Source organism: Penicillium alfredii, assembly GCF_028826965.1.
Source record: "Penicillium alfredii strain IBT 34128 chromosome Unknown utg000001l_segment0_segment0, whole genome shotgun sequence".
NCBI lineage: Eukaryota > Fungi > Ascomycota > Eurotiomycetes > Eurotiales > Aspergillaceae > Penicillium > Penicillium alfredii.
This window is the reverse complement of record NW_026622698.1, coordinates 1,805,511-1,824,428: the sequence shown is the minus strand read 5'-3', so window position 1 is coordinate 1,824,428 and position 18,918 is coordinate 1,805,511. Positions and strand designations below refer to the sequence as shown.

The 18,918-nt window shown below is 47.4% G+C and overlaps 9 protein-coding genes across 9 annotated transcripts, besides 2 other annotated features; 3 read left to right on the top strand and 6 right to left on the bottom strand.

Moving 5' to 3' along the window:
* Positions 1–228: 228 nt before the first annotated feature.
* On the bottom strand, positions 229–786 carry NUU61_000678 (uncharacterized protein; the record flags this gene model as incomplete). The annotated part of the gene is made up of 2 exons (XM_056651261.1): positions 229–434; positions 495–786. 2 exons carry the CDS (start codon positions 784–786, stop codon positions 229–231), a joined length of 498 nt encoding a protein of 165 aa, XP_056516111.1.
* A 2,190-nt stretch (positions 787–2,976) lies between these two features.
* On the bottom strand, positions 2,977–3,960 carry NUU61_000677 (uncharacterized protein; the record flags this gene model as incomplete). Its single annotated transcript, XM_056651260.1, has 1 exon — positions 2,977–3,960. One exon carries the CDS (start codon positions 3,958–3,960, stop codon positions 2,977–2,979), a length of 984 nt encoding a protein of 327 aa, XP_056516110.1.
* Positions 3,961–4,127: 167 nt separating this feature from the next.
* Positions 4,128–5,710, bottom strand: NUU61_000676 (fungal specific transcription factor domain-containing protein; the record flags this gene model as incomplete). Its single annotated transcript, XM_056651259.1, has 3 exons — positions 4,128–4,829; positions 4,904–4,964; positions 5,016–5,710. 3 exons carry the CDS (start codon positions 5,708–5,710, stop codon positions 4,128–4,130), a joined length of 1,458 nt encoding a protein of 485 aa, XP_056516109.1.
* A 961-nt stretch (positions 5,711–6,671) lies between these two features.
* On the top strand, positions 6,672–7,301 carry NUU61_000675 (uncharacterized protein; the record flags this gene model as incomplete). Its single annotated transcript, XM_056651258.1, has 1 exon — positions 6,672–7,301. One exon carries the CDS (start codon positions 6,672–6,674, stop codon positions 7,299–7,301), a length of 630 nt encoding a protein of 209 aa, XP_056516108.1.
* A 1,336-nt stretch (positions 7,302–8,637) lies between these two features.
* NUU61_000674 (fungal specific transcription factor domain-containing protein) lies at positions 8,638–10,876 on the top strand (the record flags this gene model as incomplete). Its single annotated transcript, XM_056651257.1, has 4 exons — positions 8,638–8,855; positions 8,899–9,060; positions 9,134–9,453; positions 9,537–10,876. 4 exons carry the CDS (start codon positions 8,638–8,640, stop codon positions 10,874–10,876), a joined length of 2,040 nt encoding a protein of 679 aa, XP_056516107.1.
* A 65-nt stretch (positions 10,877–10,941) lies between these two features.
* Positions 10,942–11,772, bottom strand: NUU61_000673 (HpcH/HpaI aldolase family protein; the record flags this gene model as incomplete). The annotated part of the gene is made up of 1 exon (XM_056651256.1): positions 10,942–11,772. The coding sequence occupies one exon, from the start codon at positions 11,770–11,772 to the stop codon at positions 10,942–10,944; it is 831 nt and encodes a 276-aa protein (XP_056516106.1).
* A 481-nt stretch (positions 11,773–12,253) lies between these two features.
* Positions 12,254–12,352: a sequence feature (Protein overlapping with rRNA (NUU61_000672, KAJ5114913.1) was converted to a misc_feature.).
* A 24-nt stretch (positions 12,353–12,376) lies between these two features.
* Positions 12,377–12,460: a sequence feature (Protein overlapping with rRNA (NUU61_000672, KAJ5114913.1) was converted to a misc_feature.).
* A 2,967-nt stretch (positions 12,461–15,427) lies between these two features.
* Positions 15,428–15,719, bottom strand: NUU61_000671 (uncharacterized protein; the record flags this gene model as incomplete). Its single annotated transcript, XM_079040916.1, has 2 exons — positions 15,428–15,479; positions 15,517–15,719. 2 exons carry the CDS (start codon positions 15,717–15,719, stop codon positions 15,428–15,430), a joined length of 255 nt encoding a protein of 84 aa, XP_078897042.1.
* A 269-nt stretch (positions 15,720–15,988) lies between these two features.
* NUU61_000670 (Metallo-dependent hydrolase) lies at positions 15,989–17,656 on the bottom strand (the record flags this gene model as incomplete). The annotated part of the gene is made up of 4 exons (XM_056651254.1): positions 15,989–16,776; positions 16,830–17,129; positions 17,186–17,317; positions 17,380–17,656. The coding sequence occupies 4 exons, from the start codon at positions 17,654–17,656 to the stop codon at positions 15,989–15,991; spliced, it is 1,497 nt and encodes a 498-aa protein (XP_056516104.1).
* Positions 17,657–18,182: 526 nt separating this feature from the next.
* Positions 18,183–18,588, top strand: NUU61_000669 (CVNH domain-containing protein; the record flags this gene model as incomplete). Its single annotated transcript, XM_056651253.1, has 2 exons — positions 18,183–18,324; positions 18,386–18,588. 2 exons carry the CDS (start codon positions 18,183–18,185, stop codon positions 18,586–18,588), a joined length of 345 nt encoding a protein of 114 aa, XP_056516103.1.
* Positions 18,589–18,918: the final 330 nt, after the last annotated feature.

The following is an 18,918-nucleotide window of genomic DNA, read 5'->3' as shown; positions in this document are numbered from 1 at the left end:
GAACAGATTAACAGTGCCGCCGGAGGAGACAGAGAAAGAGGCAAGAAGAACTCAAATCGGCTCTTACAACCCATGTTGCTTGCTAGGTTATGTTATAGGGACTTAGTTGTATATGTAGTATGATGGTGGATAGAGGGTGAAATTTATTGTGGCCTGAGGCAACAGCCTCCATCAAATACATCAAATACAATAGGCAATATATCAAACAGCCTTGGAAGAATAACAGCCTTAATCGTCGTCCTCTGCCTCGAAAGTAGACACCGTTCCAGCCTCGCCATCGTTCAAGATACGTCGATCCGATGTCTCGACAACACCTTTGAAATCAACTTTGAGCGCTTGTTTATCAGGGATGGTAATGTGGACGACACCCTTGTCGATCCACGTTGCCTCTGATCCCTGACCGCAGAAGTCTGCGGCGGTCCAGCTATCGCCGTCTATAAGTAGTTGTAAGATTGATGTCCATATATCGGGGGAAAAGGGACAGATGAACTTACCCTTGAAATAGCAGGCATGACCATAGTCGCTGCCCTGGCCAGCGGTCATCATTTTGCCAGTCCGAATGTGCTTGTCCCCGCAAAGACCAGGAAGGTACAAGTTGAGTCCGCAATAGTCGTAATTGGGGTCCTTGCTCATATTCGCTGTAAACTTAGAGGTGTCGACATCTGGAGGAGGCGGGGCACCGGTGGAAGAAGGTTCGGGGGAGGCCTCAGCGACAGGATCAGGGACAGGGCCCGCAATGGCACCGACTGCCAGGGCAGCAACGCAGGCAAAAGACTTGAATTGCATCTTCGGTTCAAGGGATTCGTAGTAGAGGTGGTTTATGGGAGGAAATGTTTGAGATGGTGGGGGAAAAAGAAGAGAAGAAAGAGAAGAAAGAGAAGAAAGAAACGAGAGGCGTATTTTAAGTTACCTCGGAAGCCCAGCCTTGTTAAGCGGCCCCCATGACCGTCCACTTTTTAGGGATGATAATCCTGTTGAATACAAAGTGAGGATCCACTGCGATGAAAATAGCAGGCCAATTATATCACGCGCTACTAGACGGCGGCTCCGCGATCCCCGAGCCCGCTGGGTCTTCGGCCCCCAAGAGTCCGTAGCCGACGGCCCCCGGGGCCGGGCCGGCGTGGGCCCACGTAGGTTCCTATTCGAAATCTCTCACCTCTGATAACAGAGTGTTTCCCTTAGACCTGAATTCTCTCCCACAGCAGGTGAGTAGCTACTTTAACGCACAATTTAAACTTAATTACCCAAGGATCAAAGGTACACACATGGCTTGGCAGCTAGTTTCGGGGGTAAATATGCACGCTTCGTCAATCGCCTGAAGATGTACCTGTCTAACTTCAAGTAACGTCCAACTAAGCACCCAATCCACTCAATTTCCGGTTCCTTTGCCCCAAGGTCGGCTGCGCCCCCAATTAGGTAGGTGATCCTCCTCTCATCGGTCAAGTATTGGTGTCTCTTGTAGATCGTGATTCGCTTTAGCTAACTTGCTCCCCTCTACAGAGGAAGACAGAAATCTCGTAGTTAAGAGTTCTGTTCTTTTTTTCTTTTATGCGTGCTATGTATTTTCTTTGTTTATTTCTTTTTTCGTCCAGCAATCATTAGCCTCGAACAAACTAAAATCCACATGCATAGATAAAAGGCGAGGTTCATCTAGCATTTCCCCAACAAAAGAGCTCAAGCAGACTCGAAATGTTCAGCTTTCGGCGCAAGATCCCCCTTTCCGACCTGCTCAATCTGAACATCATTATTCAGATATGCAACCCTATGCACTGTACACCACGGCCTTCGGAACAAGATATCCAATGCTTCCAGCGACCGTCCTGTCGTATCCTACTCCCACAGTCAGAAAAGATAGACTCTCTCAAGGATCCAGCGAGGGACACACTCACCGGCATAGCGAGGAAAGCGTAACCCAAGGACAACAAACAAATGCAAGCGAAGAAAAGAAAGGCTCCCCACTTGTGGCTTGCAGCGAGTAAGCTTGGCATGGCGCGCCAACATCCGAAATAGAAGGCCCAGTGGAGCCCCATTGACACGAACATGTTGAAGGAACGGAATGCATCGGAAATCCTCCTAGAGGGTCCGACGTATGTGGATGGAACATCTCTACGTAACGGATATTTCCTACGGCCGGATCTTGAAAATCGATTCACAGAAGCATGTATCGGAGCGTGTGCGGTATGATGGCCATCCCAATGGAATTGCCGTGAGAAGTTATGGATGCATGCTCGTCGCAGACTATAAGCAAGTATGCATGAAAAATAAAACAGCCGAGCGGTTATGGACATTCACTAATAAAAAATATATATAGGGCTTGCTTCTATTCGACCCGTCAAAGGGAGAGATATCGCCATTCCTGACTCGCCGAAACCTCGAACGTTTCAAAGGTTGAAACGATCTAGTGGTCTCATCCAAAAATGAAGTATATTTCACTGATCAAGGACAAACGGGAATGATCGACCCAACAGGTCACTTATATCGGCTTTCTCCCGATGGGCGACTTGACTGTCTCGTGGACAATGGCGTCTCACCCAATGGAATTGCTCTGTCGCCGGATGAACGGTTCCTCTACGTCGCCATAACTCGGTCGAATTCCGTCTAGGGACTTGCCCTCCGTACGGACGGAAGTACAACGAAGGCGGGGCTGTTCTTTCAATCATTTGGGTGTGCTGGTCCAGACGGGTTAGTGTTTGATGAAGAGGGGAGTCTGTTTATCTGTCATTCAAGCCTTGGCTCTGTGTTCGTTGTCGATGTGGATGGGGTTCCGAAGGCGAGAATCGTGACTGCTGCTGGGGTTGGAAAGAACCTGACGAATTGCACATTCGGTGGCGAGGATGGTAAGACTATCTTCATCACTGATAGCATGACGAGGCGCTGTGAGGCATAGATAGAAGGTGTGCAAGCTCCGGGATGATTAGAGTCAAAAAGAAAATGTCCCAAACATGTTTGGACATTCGATTTTGCTATCTGTATTCCTCACTTCCGAAGTGTCATTAGGTGTTCGTACAAATTGTTAACTGCGGCCATGGCACTCGCAGTTTGCGCCTGGCACGTCGCAGCTCCGATATGGGGCGTGCTAACAACATTCAAATTGTCCCACAACGCTCCATATTTCTCCACGTGTGGCGGTTCCTGTTCGTGGCAATCCAATCCAGCGCCCCATAGATGACCTTCTGCGAGAGCTTTGGTCAAATCGGCTTCGTTGACAATTCCACCCCTGGCCGCGTTGATCAAAATCGCATTTTGCTTCATGGATCGAATCTCGTTGTAAGAAATCAGGTCGCGTGTTTCATTTGTTAGAGGAACATGCACGGAAAGAATGTCGGCATTCTTGATGACGTCTTGGACATCTTGGACTCTCTTGTGATCGAGATGAGGCCAAGCAGTGTCCGGCATAAAGACATCGTAAGCGATGACCTCGGCATTGAAAGCCCCGCGAAAAATCTCCGCAACTTTCCGGCCGATATTGCCCATGCCGATGATACCAATGGTTTTCTTGTGGAGGGTCAGCCCCTGGCAAGTCTCCTTGGGAACTGGCTTGATCATCTGACGAGTTGTGATGGATCGGATGTCTCGAGCGACCGTCATGGTAAGAGCCAAGACAAGCTCGGCGACATCGTGTGCATTCGCGCCAGGTGTATTGCAGATCTTTATGCCACGCTTAGCACATGCATCGTGGTCGATCTTATCAATTCCAACACCGTGCTTGCCGATGGCGACCAAGTTAGGGCAACTCGCAATATCATCTGCGGTGAGGTATGATCCTCGAATCAAAAGAGCCGAGGCTCTTTGACGCCACTCAGAAAATCCATTATCCCCAGGCTGAATCACATTAAAGAGGTTCTTTGCGTGGGCGAGGGCCTCTTCGTTCCAGGCATCGAGGATGTGGACTGTAGGCTTGGACAGAGCACTGGTGTTGGTGTGGGGTTGATCTCCATTATCAATAACACCTGGTGCCATAATGCAAAGTTAAAGGAGGCAAGGTTTATCAAATTCTGACGATAGGATTAGAAAGGAATGCGCGTGCTGCCGTCGAAATATAGTTGCATCGTGTGGAAGAGGCATCCTTGGCATCGGAACTTCTCCCGTCGGGGTCATTCCGGTGGATGTCCGATGGAGCATAAGCATCACCTCCACTTCCTGCGCGTTAACCACGCCAGGGTTTCATCGTAAGCGTAAGTTTCGGTTATAAAATCCCGAATACCATCTGGAATCATCGGAGGGAGCTCATGGATGATCGGGTCGGATTTCGGATTGCCTGAGACAGCATCGGAGAGCGCCCAAACCACACGGCGAAAGACCCTAAGGCCAACGAATCTCTCCCCCACCATAGTCAACAGAGCCGTGCACTTATTTATAGTGTCCATGTCTGCAAATGACGGGTTTGATCTTCTGGCAAGGCAAAGGATGACCACTGCTGCTGCGAAGATATCGTACGCCTCCACGAATCCACCAGTGAATTCCCCACAGTCGAAGCGTTGATACTCATGTTCAATGTACTCAGAACAAGTCGTCACAATATCCCTTTCGATGGTCTGAGGTTTGTTGATCATGTTCGATTCAAAATTCGCGGAATCGACCGACTTCAAAATCTCGACCATGGCTCGACTTGACAACTGCATAACCACCCCTCGAGTGAACTTCGAGGCGAAAGTCTCCCCCTTCATGCCTCGAACAGAGTCTCTCCAACAGCATAGGTTGCTGTGATGATAGAGAATGTCATTCGATGCTCCATCACGGATTTCAGACATGAGCCTAGCATGCGCGATGGACTGGCGGGCCAAATTGTTCTTTGTATGGGGCGAATCATCTAGGTACTCCTCGGGACCCTGATTATGAATGCAATGAGTATCTATTGCCCAGTAATGCCATTCACGCAGTTTGAAGAATGTCAGGAACTTACTTGCACGGTAATTTCGTCATCCGCGATGTTGAAGGGTCGATCCAGAATGGTGCTTATTGTCCTAGGCCTTGGTAAGCACATAGTCATCATGAACTCATTAGAAAAAACTTACCGATCAACGATGTAGAGACTCCAAAAGGTATTACGTCGCATCAAGAGCGTGTGCTCGGGAGTATTGATCGAAGAATGAGGGTCATGGTGGAATCTAAAGACAATCGCCTTCTTCATCGCCAGTCCAATAAGATGCCACGTCGAACCACCCTGTGGACTTTGCATGGAGTAAAGGACCAAGGACAACATGCAGTGAAGAATATCAATCCGGTTCCCAGACGCCATTATTCGCGGTAAAAGCTTCGTTGCTTTTTGGTGGAGACCACCAGCAAGCCCTTGGAGACCGCTTGATTCCTGTGAGAGCAAGGCGCCAGTGGCCACAGACATGTAGACGACAAATGCCTTTGCAACAGAATTCAAATCATGATTCTCTACTGGCTCACCAGAGTCCGTGAAAAATGTATCGAAATCCGTCCATAGCTTCTTCGACTCAAAATGAATCAGTCGCGACCCCATGGTTTCAAGGAAGCTGGTGAAAAATGGCACAGCTAATTGTCTGCGCATATTAATAGCTGAGTGATTCATGGCGGCAATACTCTGTCCGTACGGGTCGACACTCGACTGGGATGGAGTTGCGCCTGAAAGAGTCAATGCAGCTCGAATCATGCGGCCCATTGCCAGGTCCTCTGAGAAACCACTCATTTCGTCCCGTGGCTCTGCCATTGCACTGCGTGACAAGAATCCAATCTCACCCATCGCAGCTTGAAAAGTACTCTCAGTGGAATCTTGCGCAGATGATCCTATTTGCTGCTGAAAGCCGTGCCTACGGCGTGACACAGAACGAGGTGTCCGTGGTAGTTCACATGGGACATTCCTAGAGTACGATGCATGCCGGTGTTGAAGTTGATCGTCCAGATCATCTCGTTTCCTTTTTAGGGTATTGAGATAGCTGAGAACAATCAGAATGGTATATTCTTTATGCGTGATAGGGAGGCTCGCAAGTCTCACCTAGGGATGGCGGCATGAGACAAGGTACCCCCATTGTTGCCGACTGGCTCAGTGGCAAATTTCCGGGGGGCACATTGTGCACTGACTTCGACACATGCTGTACATGTAGGTAAAGCTCGATCGCACTGTTTCCGTCAGCTGGCTGTCTGTACGATGGAATGGAACAAGCAGAACAGGTGTAGATGAAGCTCCCGAACCTTTTGTTTTCGCTTCCAGCATCTCTCACAGGCTTGAACGCGTTGTTTCGATGAGTTGTGAGTCCCTGATGCAACTGGGCTACCCGCCATCGTGCGTGTTGAGTTGATGCAGACGGGAGGCGGGGAAAGTCCGTCCTTTGTGGGGCGACATCGGCTTCCTTCCACGTCCGAACTATGTGGGTTTGTGCCTTTGGCTTTCCTCAAAATTCTCTCAAATACACAGACAGATGCATACAGGTCGAATTAGAAGAAATCACAATCCTTCACGATGGAGCCCACTGTGGAGGGTATGTGGGACACTCAACTCCACTTGTTCGACCCGGATCTCTACCCATTCAAATCTACACGCTCCTATACGCCCGCCCCGGCCCCCCTTAGAGGCTTGGATTCAGCAAAGCCAAGCAGCTCGGCTAGTGTTAGTCCGAGCTTCTATCGAAGACGGCTCTGCTGGATTACTTGGCCACCTCGGCCGCATTCGAACCGAATACCCCCACCTATTCGACCGTAGCATCATGTGCATGGATGAGAACTGGGAAGCGTTGACCCGTAAGGATTATAATACCTTACACAGCCTGGGGGTTCTATATGGTCGCATTCACGGTTTCTTTTGCGAGGGCAAAAGGGACACTGCTAGTCTGCAAAGACAGATTCGTCACTTCGCCAACTCATACCCGGTCAAGCAATTGGGCTGCGGCCTCTCGACACCGCTTCCTCTAGGTGCCTGGGCCTCTTTGAAAGATTTTATTCTTCATGACCAAGAAGTTTCCAATCTTCCGATCATCGCCGATCATGTCGGATGCGCGACGCCTACTGATATTGGAAGCTCGAGCCTTGATGATTTTGTTCAGCTGCTTCATGCCGACAGGATCCATCTTAAGATTTCTGCGCTATACCACCGATCTCGAGGGAGTATTGTTGACATGAAACCCATCATTCAACGATTTGCGGATAGCGCCCCCTCCGCACCGATATGGTGCAGTGACTGGCCTCATGTGGATGCCTCCAGCCGAAGCCCAGACGATCAAGTGATACCCAGAACAACAAACCCCAAGAGAGATCTTGTGCTTTTGCAAGATTGGCTCTCAATTGATCAATCTCGAAAAATGCTGGTGCACAATCCAGAGCGTCTGCTTGGGCATTAAATAAGCCTGCATGTTGCAATTGTCATGTCTAGTTGGGCACTTATGTTTACCATCCGGAATACAAGTGTCTCGACATTGGCATTAATATTACCACAGATAGTGAGCTTCGCATTTTCTTGTGGTTAAGCGTTTTGCCACTGCAACAAACGAAGTGTCCGAAGTACTGGGCTTCGACGATTTTCCGACGAGCCAAGATTCTTCAAACTCTGGGGAAAGGAGGGGAGGCTCAGTCCGGGGAATGTGGCACTCTCCCCCATAGCGCATACCGTGGAGCTAGGGCTTGATCTACCATAAATCTCAGGGTCTGTCGCCTCAATTTACAGGATGTGCAAGAACCTCTCTGATCTCTCACTTTCTGTATCGACCTGGCGGAAATGGCTCTGACTTCTCCCTCAAAAAAAATTCCTCGGGGGCCATGAGATCCCAGCAAAGGATCAAAAGGGCTGCTGGGTGGAGGACATACACTCCGCTAACCCCTCTGATATCGTTGCCATCTACCGCTCATATGATTCTGAGTTTCGCACAACCACTGAGCGCTACTTGCGCCGCAAGATCGACACGCGAATTCTCCCTCTGGTTGTTTTGATTTATGAGCCTGAATACCGAGAATCGTGGGGCTGCTTGTTGGCTTTCCAGACACTGGGCAAGATCTGCATCTTGACCCTTCGGATTATGCTTCAGCGCACCAACAAGAAGTTTGAAGATTTGGCTGCTGACACCGATTTGAGCGATGCCAATGAGACGACGAACTTAACCGCAGATGAAATAAGTGCGGTGCAGAATAAGTTCAGATATGTTGTTTAGTGGGAGTTGGATTCGATGGGAATGACGGTATGAAGTGGATGTTCATGGATATTATTACTGTATTTCAGTCCATAATTGTCTTGAAAGCCTAAATAATGTATAATTGCACTCGTCGCAGCCATCATAGTCGATAGGAGTTGAAAGCTGAGAATGTTTAGTCAGTTTACGCGGTTCCGGGGAAGTGGGGAGTTGAGAACTCGCGGTTTTCCGACGCCATGCCTCCCCGGAAATTCTCCGCTTCCCCATCCCCCAGATCTTTCCCCAGAGGAAGAGGAGCCGTGACATGGAGACAAATCAAATCAATGAGGGCAGCTCGCTGATAGAAGGCAGCCACCTTCCTCGACTACCAGCATGTCGCTTTTGTCACACAAGAAAAACCAAGGTGCGTGACTAGCAACAGCACCTCTGGAAAGTCAAGGCTAAAAAGAGATCTAGTGCGATAACCTACGACCTCGATGCAGTTTATGTATCAAGCACGGGCAAGAATGCATGACATTGACTGTCGACGACAATGAGTCTGTCTCTAGACAGTATGAAGTCTTCTGAGTGCAAACTGGGCATCATTGACCCGAATTTCAATCCCAGATATATTGGAGACCTTGAACAAGAGGTCAAGGCGCTTGAGGAGGAGCTCACAACCGCGGAACAACACGATCCCGTTTCCAGGGCGTCCCCTGTGCCTGCAGGGCCTACGAACCCGCAAGACCGCCGAGAGCACTCTCCGGGTTTTATCGAGGGCGGTGGCTTAAGGTTGGTAGACTCGAACTTTTAGAGCATACTTCTTTTCTAACAGCGAGAAAAGTTTCATGCGACACCTGTTTGCGGAGTCGGAATGGCGTGAGCATGATCCGAGTCTGCTTCAAAACCTTTCCAAGGGCTCGGGACCAGCTGAAGCAGGAGTCAAGTCAGCGGCCCTCCCATCTCTGGAGCAGGCGAGGGTGATATTTGATAAGTAGTATGTCAATCCGGAAACTTCAATTATGGATTTATTTCGAATCTAGTGCAGGTCATTTTGCTGACAGCGACAGTCTGAACGGATCTCATGTCCAAAATCCATTTCTCCTTCGGCGCGACGTACAGAGCATCTATAGCAGGCTATTTCTGTCAGGCCCTGAAGACCAACAAAACCATAATCTGAGGCAAGATGCAAAACACGACCTTTTCAGAGCTTTCATGATAATCGCCATTGGGTCGATTCTCCCCTATCGCCATGGGGAATTTGAACATCACCCCTATGGCTATTACCTTTCAGCCTTGAAGTACCTTGATGACGGGTTCCTCTCCGGAGGGCTTGCCTCCATCCAGGATCTTCTTCTCGTCGGCAGGTTTGCAATATACCATCACATTGGTAAGAACCGTCTCTTCTCCCTCCGTGACCTGATACCACAGCCTGTTTAACTCGCGCATGACCGACCACTAATCCGTTAAAAGGTACTTCGATCTGGGAGGTTACTCGGCTAGGTATGCGGATGTGTATTGAGCAAGGTCTACATAAGCCCACTCTCCCAAGCCGCAAAATCGGGCTATTACAGGACCAACTTCAACGACGAGTCTTCTGGGAATGCTACATGATTGATCGATACAGCTCAATTACATTGACGCGCCCGTTTGCTATTGGAGACAAATACATTCAAATCGGATTCCCAGTGGACGCGAATGACGAGGAGATTGAAGCTGCAGAGGCATCTGGCGCTTTTCCCGACCTGGATTCTTTCAGCTCTACATCTTCTCTCGCGTCAATGACGGCACGAACAACGGAGATGTCGGTGTTTTTAGCTTGTCTCAGACTCCGCCAAATAACCTCTAAAATTCATACTGAATTTGGCGAGAAGGCGACTGGTCAGACTTTGCGAAATGACACCACGGCCAGAGGCGTCATCTACTCGAGTTTGAACAAACTACTCAAGGAACTACAACAATGGCGTTCCGCCACACCACTGTTTCACTACCCGCAAAACCTCTATCAAATGCATGAGTGGTATGATCTTCTCCTTCTCAGGGAGCGTTTGTTACTGGTCAGAAAGGCGATTGATATCGTTCCAAAGCAAGGGAATATTCCTCCGCGAGATCTATTGTTCCTGTGTCTTGAATGTGCCGTTGGGGCTATCACATCTTTCTGTCGACTATTCGAGCTAAACAAGATTACTTTCACTCGAAGTTACTTCCAAATGCTTTTTGCCGCAGGTGTTTCCGTCATGTTCTGCTTATCTGTGGTGAGGGACTTGAATCAAATGACCATCCAGAACGGCGCCGACGCAATGGCCATGGGTGAAAACGCTTTGAAGAAGATGAGCGAAGAGCTTCCTGATGCAAAGCGCTATGTTGCCGTCTACGAAGCGTTGCGTCTGTATGCCATTCGCAAATGCAGCCGCCAGCTGCAAGTCGAATCTATGCGAAATAGCCATTCTGTCTCGGAAATGCAGAATGAATCTTCTCAAACTACGTCACCGGCTGGTCATGAACAAGACGGTAGTCGAAATTACGTGGAATTCTCTGGGGTGTTGTCTGCTGGGGCGAACCTATCACCTGGTCTCCATGTTCATCCTTCACTTCACGCTCCACTCAACCAAGCAACATTGACTCCTGATGGGATCACTGGTGTGCAAGGCGACACGAACCCATCAGAAGGCTCTATCCTATCTTGGAATGTGTTCGAGGACAATGCGCTCTGGAACATGGAGGCTGGCTTGAACGAGTATGCCTACGGAGATCCCCCACTGAGTTTGTATTTGGATGATCCATATGGTTTGCCGAATATGCTGGGACAGTAGAATTCAATGTATATACAACCAGCTATGAAAACAATAATTGAAACACAACTTTGCAATCTATCAATCTATTCCTTCAGCCTTTGGATCCTCCGGTTGATGTCTTCATAGTTTTGAACAATTTGCTTGAACGCCTTTTGCAAGATTGCTCCATCCTGGCCACTCAAACACCAGCTAGCGCCGAGGGAGAACCATCGCTCTAGAAGATCGAGACGACCGCCAATGCCACCGACACCGATAGGTTTGCCGTATTCCTTCCCAGCCTTAATAATCTTTGCCACCGAGTCCAAATAAAGCGCATCGTCATACTTCCCCGGGATACCGAGATCCGTGGTAAGATCGTTTGAGCCAATGAGAACACCATCAACACCATCAACGGCGAAAACCTCCTCTGCCAGATCCACAGCACCGGGTGTCTCAATCATCGGAATGAGCATGGTTTGCGAGTTCAATGCCTCGTTCTGCTTCAGCGTGGGAACATGCTGGAAGTTGAACGCAGGCAGATTGTTCGTGCAGCTGCGAGCGCCAATCGGCGCATACTTGGCGTGATGGACAATATCGCGGACTTCTTGGACAGACTCGATGTGGGGGATCACGACCGCCGCAGCTCCGGCGTCGAGAATCCGACTAATATGCCAATGCGACTTGGACGGAGATCGGACCACGGGCGACACGCCCACGTAGTTGCATGCCAGAATGAGCTGCGAGGCCTCGCGAAGACTGAAGGCTGAATGTTCCATGTCTATGAAGACCCCATGGAAACCGGCCATTTTGGCCATCATGGCAATTTCATTGCCAATCGCATACTTGATCGTCACAATTGGCGTGACTTGGCCGTTGAGAATGCGGGTTCGGAAGGGATTTGGGACGGTGAATTCGGATTCTCCGATTGAGCCCATTGTGAACGGTTTCTTATAGAGGATGGAAGCTATTTCAAAATGAATATGATAGAACAAAGTGGCTGATTGCTTGCATTGTGCTTTGAGCGCCATCTTTATATGTTGACGCCCTTCGATTGGGATCGGCGGGAAATGTCCGAGTGGACGGAAAATATCCGGCTGGCGTGGAAACAGCGTTATTCTACGATGGCCCTGGCCACACTCCTTTGATTCTCTGGCCGGGTGTCCATGATGGTCAAATTTGTGATGAGATTTGCACCGAAATAAAACTTCAATTCCATCAACTTCTAACTCACGAATTGACAGGAAGTAACCCTAAAAGGCCTTCTGGAACCCAATGGAATTTTTCAGTACTCTATTCTTGAAGACCCCAACATCGTAAAAAAGCTTATTTTTTATATTTTCTAATTGAAAGATCCTTGGGATGCGTAGGATAGTGAGTACGATGCTAGCGATCGTTATGCCTTGATTATTATAATAGCTATATAAACCATTCAGATATGGTTTCTAGTACATACGACCACAGGGTGTGGAAAACAGGGCTTCCCGTCCGCTCAGCCGTACTTAAGCCACACGCCGGCTAGTTAGTAGTTGGGTGGGTGACCACCAGCGAATCCTGGCTGTTGTATGTTTTTGTTTTTGATTCATCGAACCTTTTACAGAATAAGACGTCTCTCTCTATAGCCATTTCATAAGTTCGCAATCCCTATACCTAGGCTAGTTAGTTATAATGGAACAGAATAGTAAAATAATGCCTAGGTCCGCTAATATATTCATCGGCACCTTTTTCTTTTAGTAATGACCGAATGAGGTGCGATCTAGGTTTGGATTCCATCGCTGGTTAGGGCCGGCTTGGTGAACCAGAAACCACCTAGTCAAATTGTCACCATAAAAGGAAAACCTGAAACTAGGAAGAGGCCCGAAAAAAGTACAGGCAAACTAGCTTATATCATTACAAGGGTGGTATTTAAATCAATAAACGTGCTAATATTCGGCAGTATTCTATATAAGGGTATTTTGATTGCCTTCATAAAAGCCCGCGGGCTCTATAGAGACATCACTGTTCCATGTAATCAAGTTGCTAGTGCGTCAATCTTTCAGTGGCCCTTTTTTGACGACAAGGGGAAGTTAGTAAGTACATAAAAAATCGAACGCCTCGAAACATCCTAAAGCAATAAATTTGCGCTGCGGGGTCAACTAAAGCCGTGAATTTTAGAACTATATAACCGCCCAACGGCTGCTCTCCAAAATATAGCCTCTTAGCTATGCACTCACTACTTTATAGTACACATCCTAAAGGAAGGCAGAATCAGATATTGCGGATTAAAAAGAACTTCGGAAGACCACCAGAGATTATGGATATAAAAGCTCTTCTCGACGAGAAAGAGAGGTGTTAGCTATAATCAAGGAAAACAAACCGAGGAAACACTATTTCAGGCAGTGCCGCCTGCTGCGGTCAATAATCGATCGCGTATCTTGTCAGCCAACTAGCGAAGGCAAAGATTCAAGGGTTATTATATTGTATTTCCAACTCTAGAATTATCGCTATCATACTATAATAGGAAGTGCTTCCAATCAAGATCGGTGTTCCACCTTATGAGTTTTCTTTATTTTTTTATTTTTTTCAGATTTACTTATTAGATGAAGCTCTAGATTCTATAATTATAGCCACAAGACAACGAGGAAGGTGCCTCATAGAATAAACTAGGGTTTCCTAAAAGTTGTGGTAAAAATAGAGGATATCACATCAAATAATAAGTTTTAATCAGGATCAAGCCTCAGCTCTAACTCTAGTGCCTAATGCGTTTTTACATCATAGTAAGTAGACACGTGCAACCATTAGCCGATATTTTAATACTTATAACCTTTTCAGCATATTGGACTCAACTTTGTCGATTCGGTTTATCAGAGGACACAGCGCAGATTAGCCGGTGGGAGAAGGATATAAGCCGTAGGACTGAATTGGCGCAACGAAGTAGAATAATAAAGGGGGGAGGAGATAGCAAGAGGGAAGTGTTTGTATATTTAATACGACGGCCATCGTCCAATCTTGTCAGCATCACAGCAAATCTGAAGCCACACCTCTTTTGGATAAATTCTGTTATTATCATATATTGTTGTAGGACCTTACGACATAGATACATAGTTGAGGGCACGAGTATCCGTGTGATAGAGTATAGAAGGATAAAACAATGAAATTATACATATGCGCAGTGCCTATCTCTTATAAATTGTATATAAATTTCTCTTAATAGCTATTGTTCTTGAAATATTTATTTTGGTCGGTTTCACTGAAACTTTCACGGTAGCCTTCGGGATCTTAAGAGGCGGTTTTCGAGATCGCCTAAAAATAGAAACTACTAGTCTTTAAGAAATTTCAAGACTCGGGAAAGTCCTATACTGTTTTATAAGCCCCAGTTTGTAGGTAGGTTATTAAATACGAGGTAAGAACTAAGCAAGATAAACGGCGTTAACGATGTAGTATAAAACAAGGCGCTAAAAACCTAAGAGCAGAGATAATATAACTCAATTTATAGTAGGTATTGACCTTGAAGCTATTTTTGTTCCTTCTCAAATAGAATGTAGTTTAGAAGCGCCGTAGGCAATTAAAACCATTATTGGATTCTATTGTTCCACTATCCCTGCGAACCGCGTTAGGCCTCACACGTGACCTTTTAAGGCCCGATAGTCACTACCTCTCCTCACCTATGATACCTTTGATCATATCCTCGACGGATGTTTTACACATTTTCCAAACACTTCCATAGGTGCTTTATCTACCTTTTTCTCTCTATCAATCAATTCTATATCGATTACCCAGCCATCTTATACTATAGCTGCCATACCGGATATAGAGGTCTAGACTTGTCCCTAGACTCAAGCGGCACTGAAGACGGACCTCACTCTACGATGCGTTATCTAGGCTAAATATCGTGACGAAAAGTCCCGACGCTCTGCCGTTGTCATCCCTTAGGCTCAGTCACTTGCTGAGAGACTTAGCAATACTCTAGTCCAAGAAGTTAGACAACAAACGACCGGCTTCAGTATACAGCTAAATATAATCCAAATGCTCGGCTTTCGAAATATTATCTATATTTGCTACGACCTCTTTCTCAACGAGTGCGATCAAAGATTTCGTGCTGAGATTTCCGAGAATTTTCACTTGAAGCGACCGATCTATATAATATAATTACTCAAAAGAACAAGATTTTTATGGTACGGAGGGATAAACGGGTGGACGCAGAGGTACTTCAACAGTATTTGTATATAAGCAGCGTCGACAAAGGACCACGGCCATTCTTTTCCGATGTAAAATACCCGCCTATCTACGATGAGAATAGGCGTCGCATGATAGAATAAGAGGAGTTAACGGATAGCGTGCCGCCCTGGAGAAAACAAGAGGATGGTCCAGCGAAGATAGGAGAGGAAGGCAAACAAGGGAAGCCGGCTGAGGTGATGATTTGACATAAGAGGAGATGATTAGTAGCCTGGCTCTTATAGATTTATTGTTACCTCCCGTCTACCTCTAAGCATTTGAGCCATATACTTTGTATGCTCAATTTATTTTAAGCCCAAGCCCTTTGTACCCAGTTTATCTTAAATAGAAACCTGGCTCTCCCTTTCCTAGTCCGGTTGCTTGACTAAAGCTTCGATTCTAGACTTCCGCAGAGCCCATCTTTGAGCGATTCTCACCCGATTGTCGATAACTATATAAACTGTTAATATATCGTCTCTAGTACATACGACCACAGGGTGTGGAGAACAGGGCTTCCCGTCCGCTCAGCCGTACTTAAGCCACACGCCGGCCAGTTAGTAGTTGGGTGGGTGACCACCAGCGAATCCTGGCTGTTGTATGTTTTTCTTTTTCTTTTTATTAGTACTTGTTTTTCTACTATCAACTCGGCACTTTTAGTATTTAAACGGCTTTTCTTTTGATCCTTAGCCATCATACACGCTAGGCATACGTTTCCCTTAGAACTTGTCTATCTCTTCGTTGCCCCTGACGCGTTGACAAATTGGTGTTTAGGCTAGCATGAGGCAGAGAGTAAAAAAGCAGTTTACGGGTCTTGGGAATCTACAGAATAGGCCTACCTTAAAGCATCTACATCAACCTTTTATCATCTCTTCCGGGGAATTTCCACTGTTGATTAAAAATCGGAATACTTGCTCAATTAACTTCTCATAGGCATACTAATGCTGATCCAGCAATTAGTTTTCATAGTCGGACAAAGTGGTCTGTACCCAGATGAAACATCTTCATGAAGGCGTCCACTAATTCCTGAGGATTGCTACCATTTGTTTCTAAAAAGGTCTCTTCAATCCTCGCACGACTAGAAATTAGCTTCCGAGCAACTTGCCTCCAATCCATCCTCGTTTCTGATATTTCCACCCCGGGTAGCATCGGGCTGATATCCACAGGAGCCAGCTTTCCCTCCCGCTTGCGAATATGGCCATCCACAATCACCATCTCAATATCGCGAACTGAAGAATGCAGGACGATTGCGGCGACGGGATCGTGCTCGGATGCGCAAATCATCCCGGGGCTCGTGCCATCAAAGACCACCAGATCTGCAAGTTTTCCAACCTCGATCGATCCGATTTTATCTTCCATGTGGATGGCGCGCGCCCCTTGAATTGTGCCCAATCGGAAAACATCTTGAACATTGAGATTCAGCGACTGTGGGACCTTCTTTTCGGCCAACAGCTTCTCGTTGCGATGGGACCGTTCACTCTGCAAGGCAAGACGCATCTGCGATACCATGTCGCTGGAGTTATTGCTGTGGCAGTCAATCCCCAGTGAACTGAGCTCTTCGCAGCCTTCTTGAAAACAGACAACCTTCCCGTGTCCCATCTGCAGCTCGGTGTCAGGCGTTGAAGAGATCCAGGCTTTGGCTTTTTGTAGCTTCTCGATATCGGTCTGGGTAAGGTTGCTTGCATGGGAAAGAAGAATGTCTGGTCCCAGAAGATCATATGAGTCGAGGAGGTCAACAGCGGAGTCATAGCCTGGAACTTGATCAGCATGGTGTGTCCTGAAGCTCTGCGCACAGCTCACTCACCGAAGGTGCCCCGTACATAGTGCGTCGTGATGACCTTGGCACCGGCCTTGCGCGCCCGGTCATAGAGGGACACGACCTGGTTTTTGGGAAGCGATAGTCCGTCAAAGGCTAGGCCCATTTGAACCCGGCCATCTCCAAATGGGGCCGCAGTGGATAGTTCGTCAAATTGTTTCAACACCCAGTCGTCCAGCAATCCGGCAAGAGTCATCTCCGGTGTCCAGGTCTTGGCTCTCATAGAGGGTGTGTAGCAAAAGATGGACCGAATACCCGATGATACTGTGGCTTCAACGCCATTTGAGGCTAGAAAACAAGGTCAGCCGGGGTTTGAAACCAAACTTAGAGGTGTAAATACTCACAGTGAGCCGGTGAACTTGTCAGATGAGCGTGATCCACCACAGTCGTAGTACCTGCATCTAAGGCTTCGAGGCAGCCACCAAGCTCTCCCCAGAAGATATCCTCTGGCGTATAGTTTGCATGCTGCATACACCCTGGTAGAAAATGAGCCTTGGCAACAGATCGCAACAAAAACATTGAAAGCATTAAAACGAACCGTTGGGCATATACTCCACTAGCGTCTGATTCGCATGGCGACCCTTGAGCTGGGTCTGCCAAAGATGGTGATGAGTGTCTATGAATCCAGGGGCAATGATTTTGTCCGTACAGTCGATAACTTCGGCATGCAAAAATGGGGTAATCCGGGGCGCAATATTTGTGATTTTGTTGTCTTCAATGAGCAACGAGTGTTCTCGCAAGGGGACCACGTAGTCGTTTGCATCTCCAGACGGGACAAGAATGGTCGCATTCTGAAGCAAAATTGAGGTAGGCATGTTGGGGTATATCAGGGTATTTAATGTATGGTGGCGCTTTTGGGAATGAGTCTCCAAGCAAAGATGCGTGCGACGTGAGGTTGATGAGGGACGCAATCCCCACATTCCTCGTTCTTCCTGGAGTGGAGAACTGCTTGCTGCATCTTGGCTTTTTCCTTGGTTTCCACGAGTGAATTCGATAGGGCTGCACGGTATTTCCGATTCTAATGCTATTTCTAGGGGTATTGACAGCCTCCCGGACGGCCAATCTGCAACCTCGTAGCCTACGAACAAAGTTATTCAAAATTGGGATAAATGTGACTTTTTATTCTGTTGTTGGGCTGTGCTCATCCAAGGCACTCTGTGGAGAGGCAAATCGGTGTCGGTTTCTAGGGTTTCTAGGGTTTCTAGGGCATGTGCAAGCATGGTGTCAACATCACATCATTGCCTCAACCACGCTTTTTAACCATAGCTCCGATCTATTTTCTGTATTCTTCGCTGCGACAATAGATTTCACCAAAGCTCGTTCGTTCTCATCTCAATCAATATGCCTTTCCAGCCATTCCATCGCTCTTGTTGCGATATCACTGTCGATCAGTTCGGAACTCTTCGCTGTCGAGCCCGACGCGACGATGGCACTTTCAGGGACGCGTCCATGGATCTAAACGAATCCATCGGCAATATTGATGGTCAGCGCTTGCTTTATCCTTTCTTCTTCCCCCCTATTCTCCTTATACTCATGCTGTTTAGGCTACCTTAGTTGGGCAGGACGGTTCTTCGGGCGGAGCGCCGAGGATATCAAGTTCGGTGTTGAGGGCGATCAGGGTGACCAAGCCATGCTTCGTGCTAGGGTTATAACGGAGGATGGAGACAAGCAAGACTCGGAATTGAACTTGGGGGAAGAAATTGGCAATCATAACGGGCAGCTTTATCGCCGCAACTGGACCTTTTAAATATTGGCAAACGGTGTCAAAAAAAATTGAAAGAGAAATAAAGACCCCAGAAGGAAATATAGCTGTGTTTGCGTTATCTTTCCCCTACCTTTTCTCTTTCTAAACACTCGCTCGGTCTGCGGGATCGTCGCTGCTGATTGCTGGGCAGTTGATCGTTTGTTGTGATTTCTGAAAGAGACAAAGTAGTATCCCGCCCATATCATCTTGTCTTGACATAGCTGATTTATAAAATAATTTCTCAACAGCATTGAAAACTAATGCCACTGTATTCTCTCCTCCTTAGCTGGAAGGACATCTCTTCTCTTTATCTTTCTAAACTGCTCATCATTC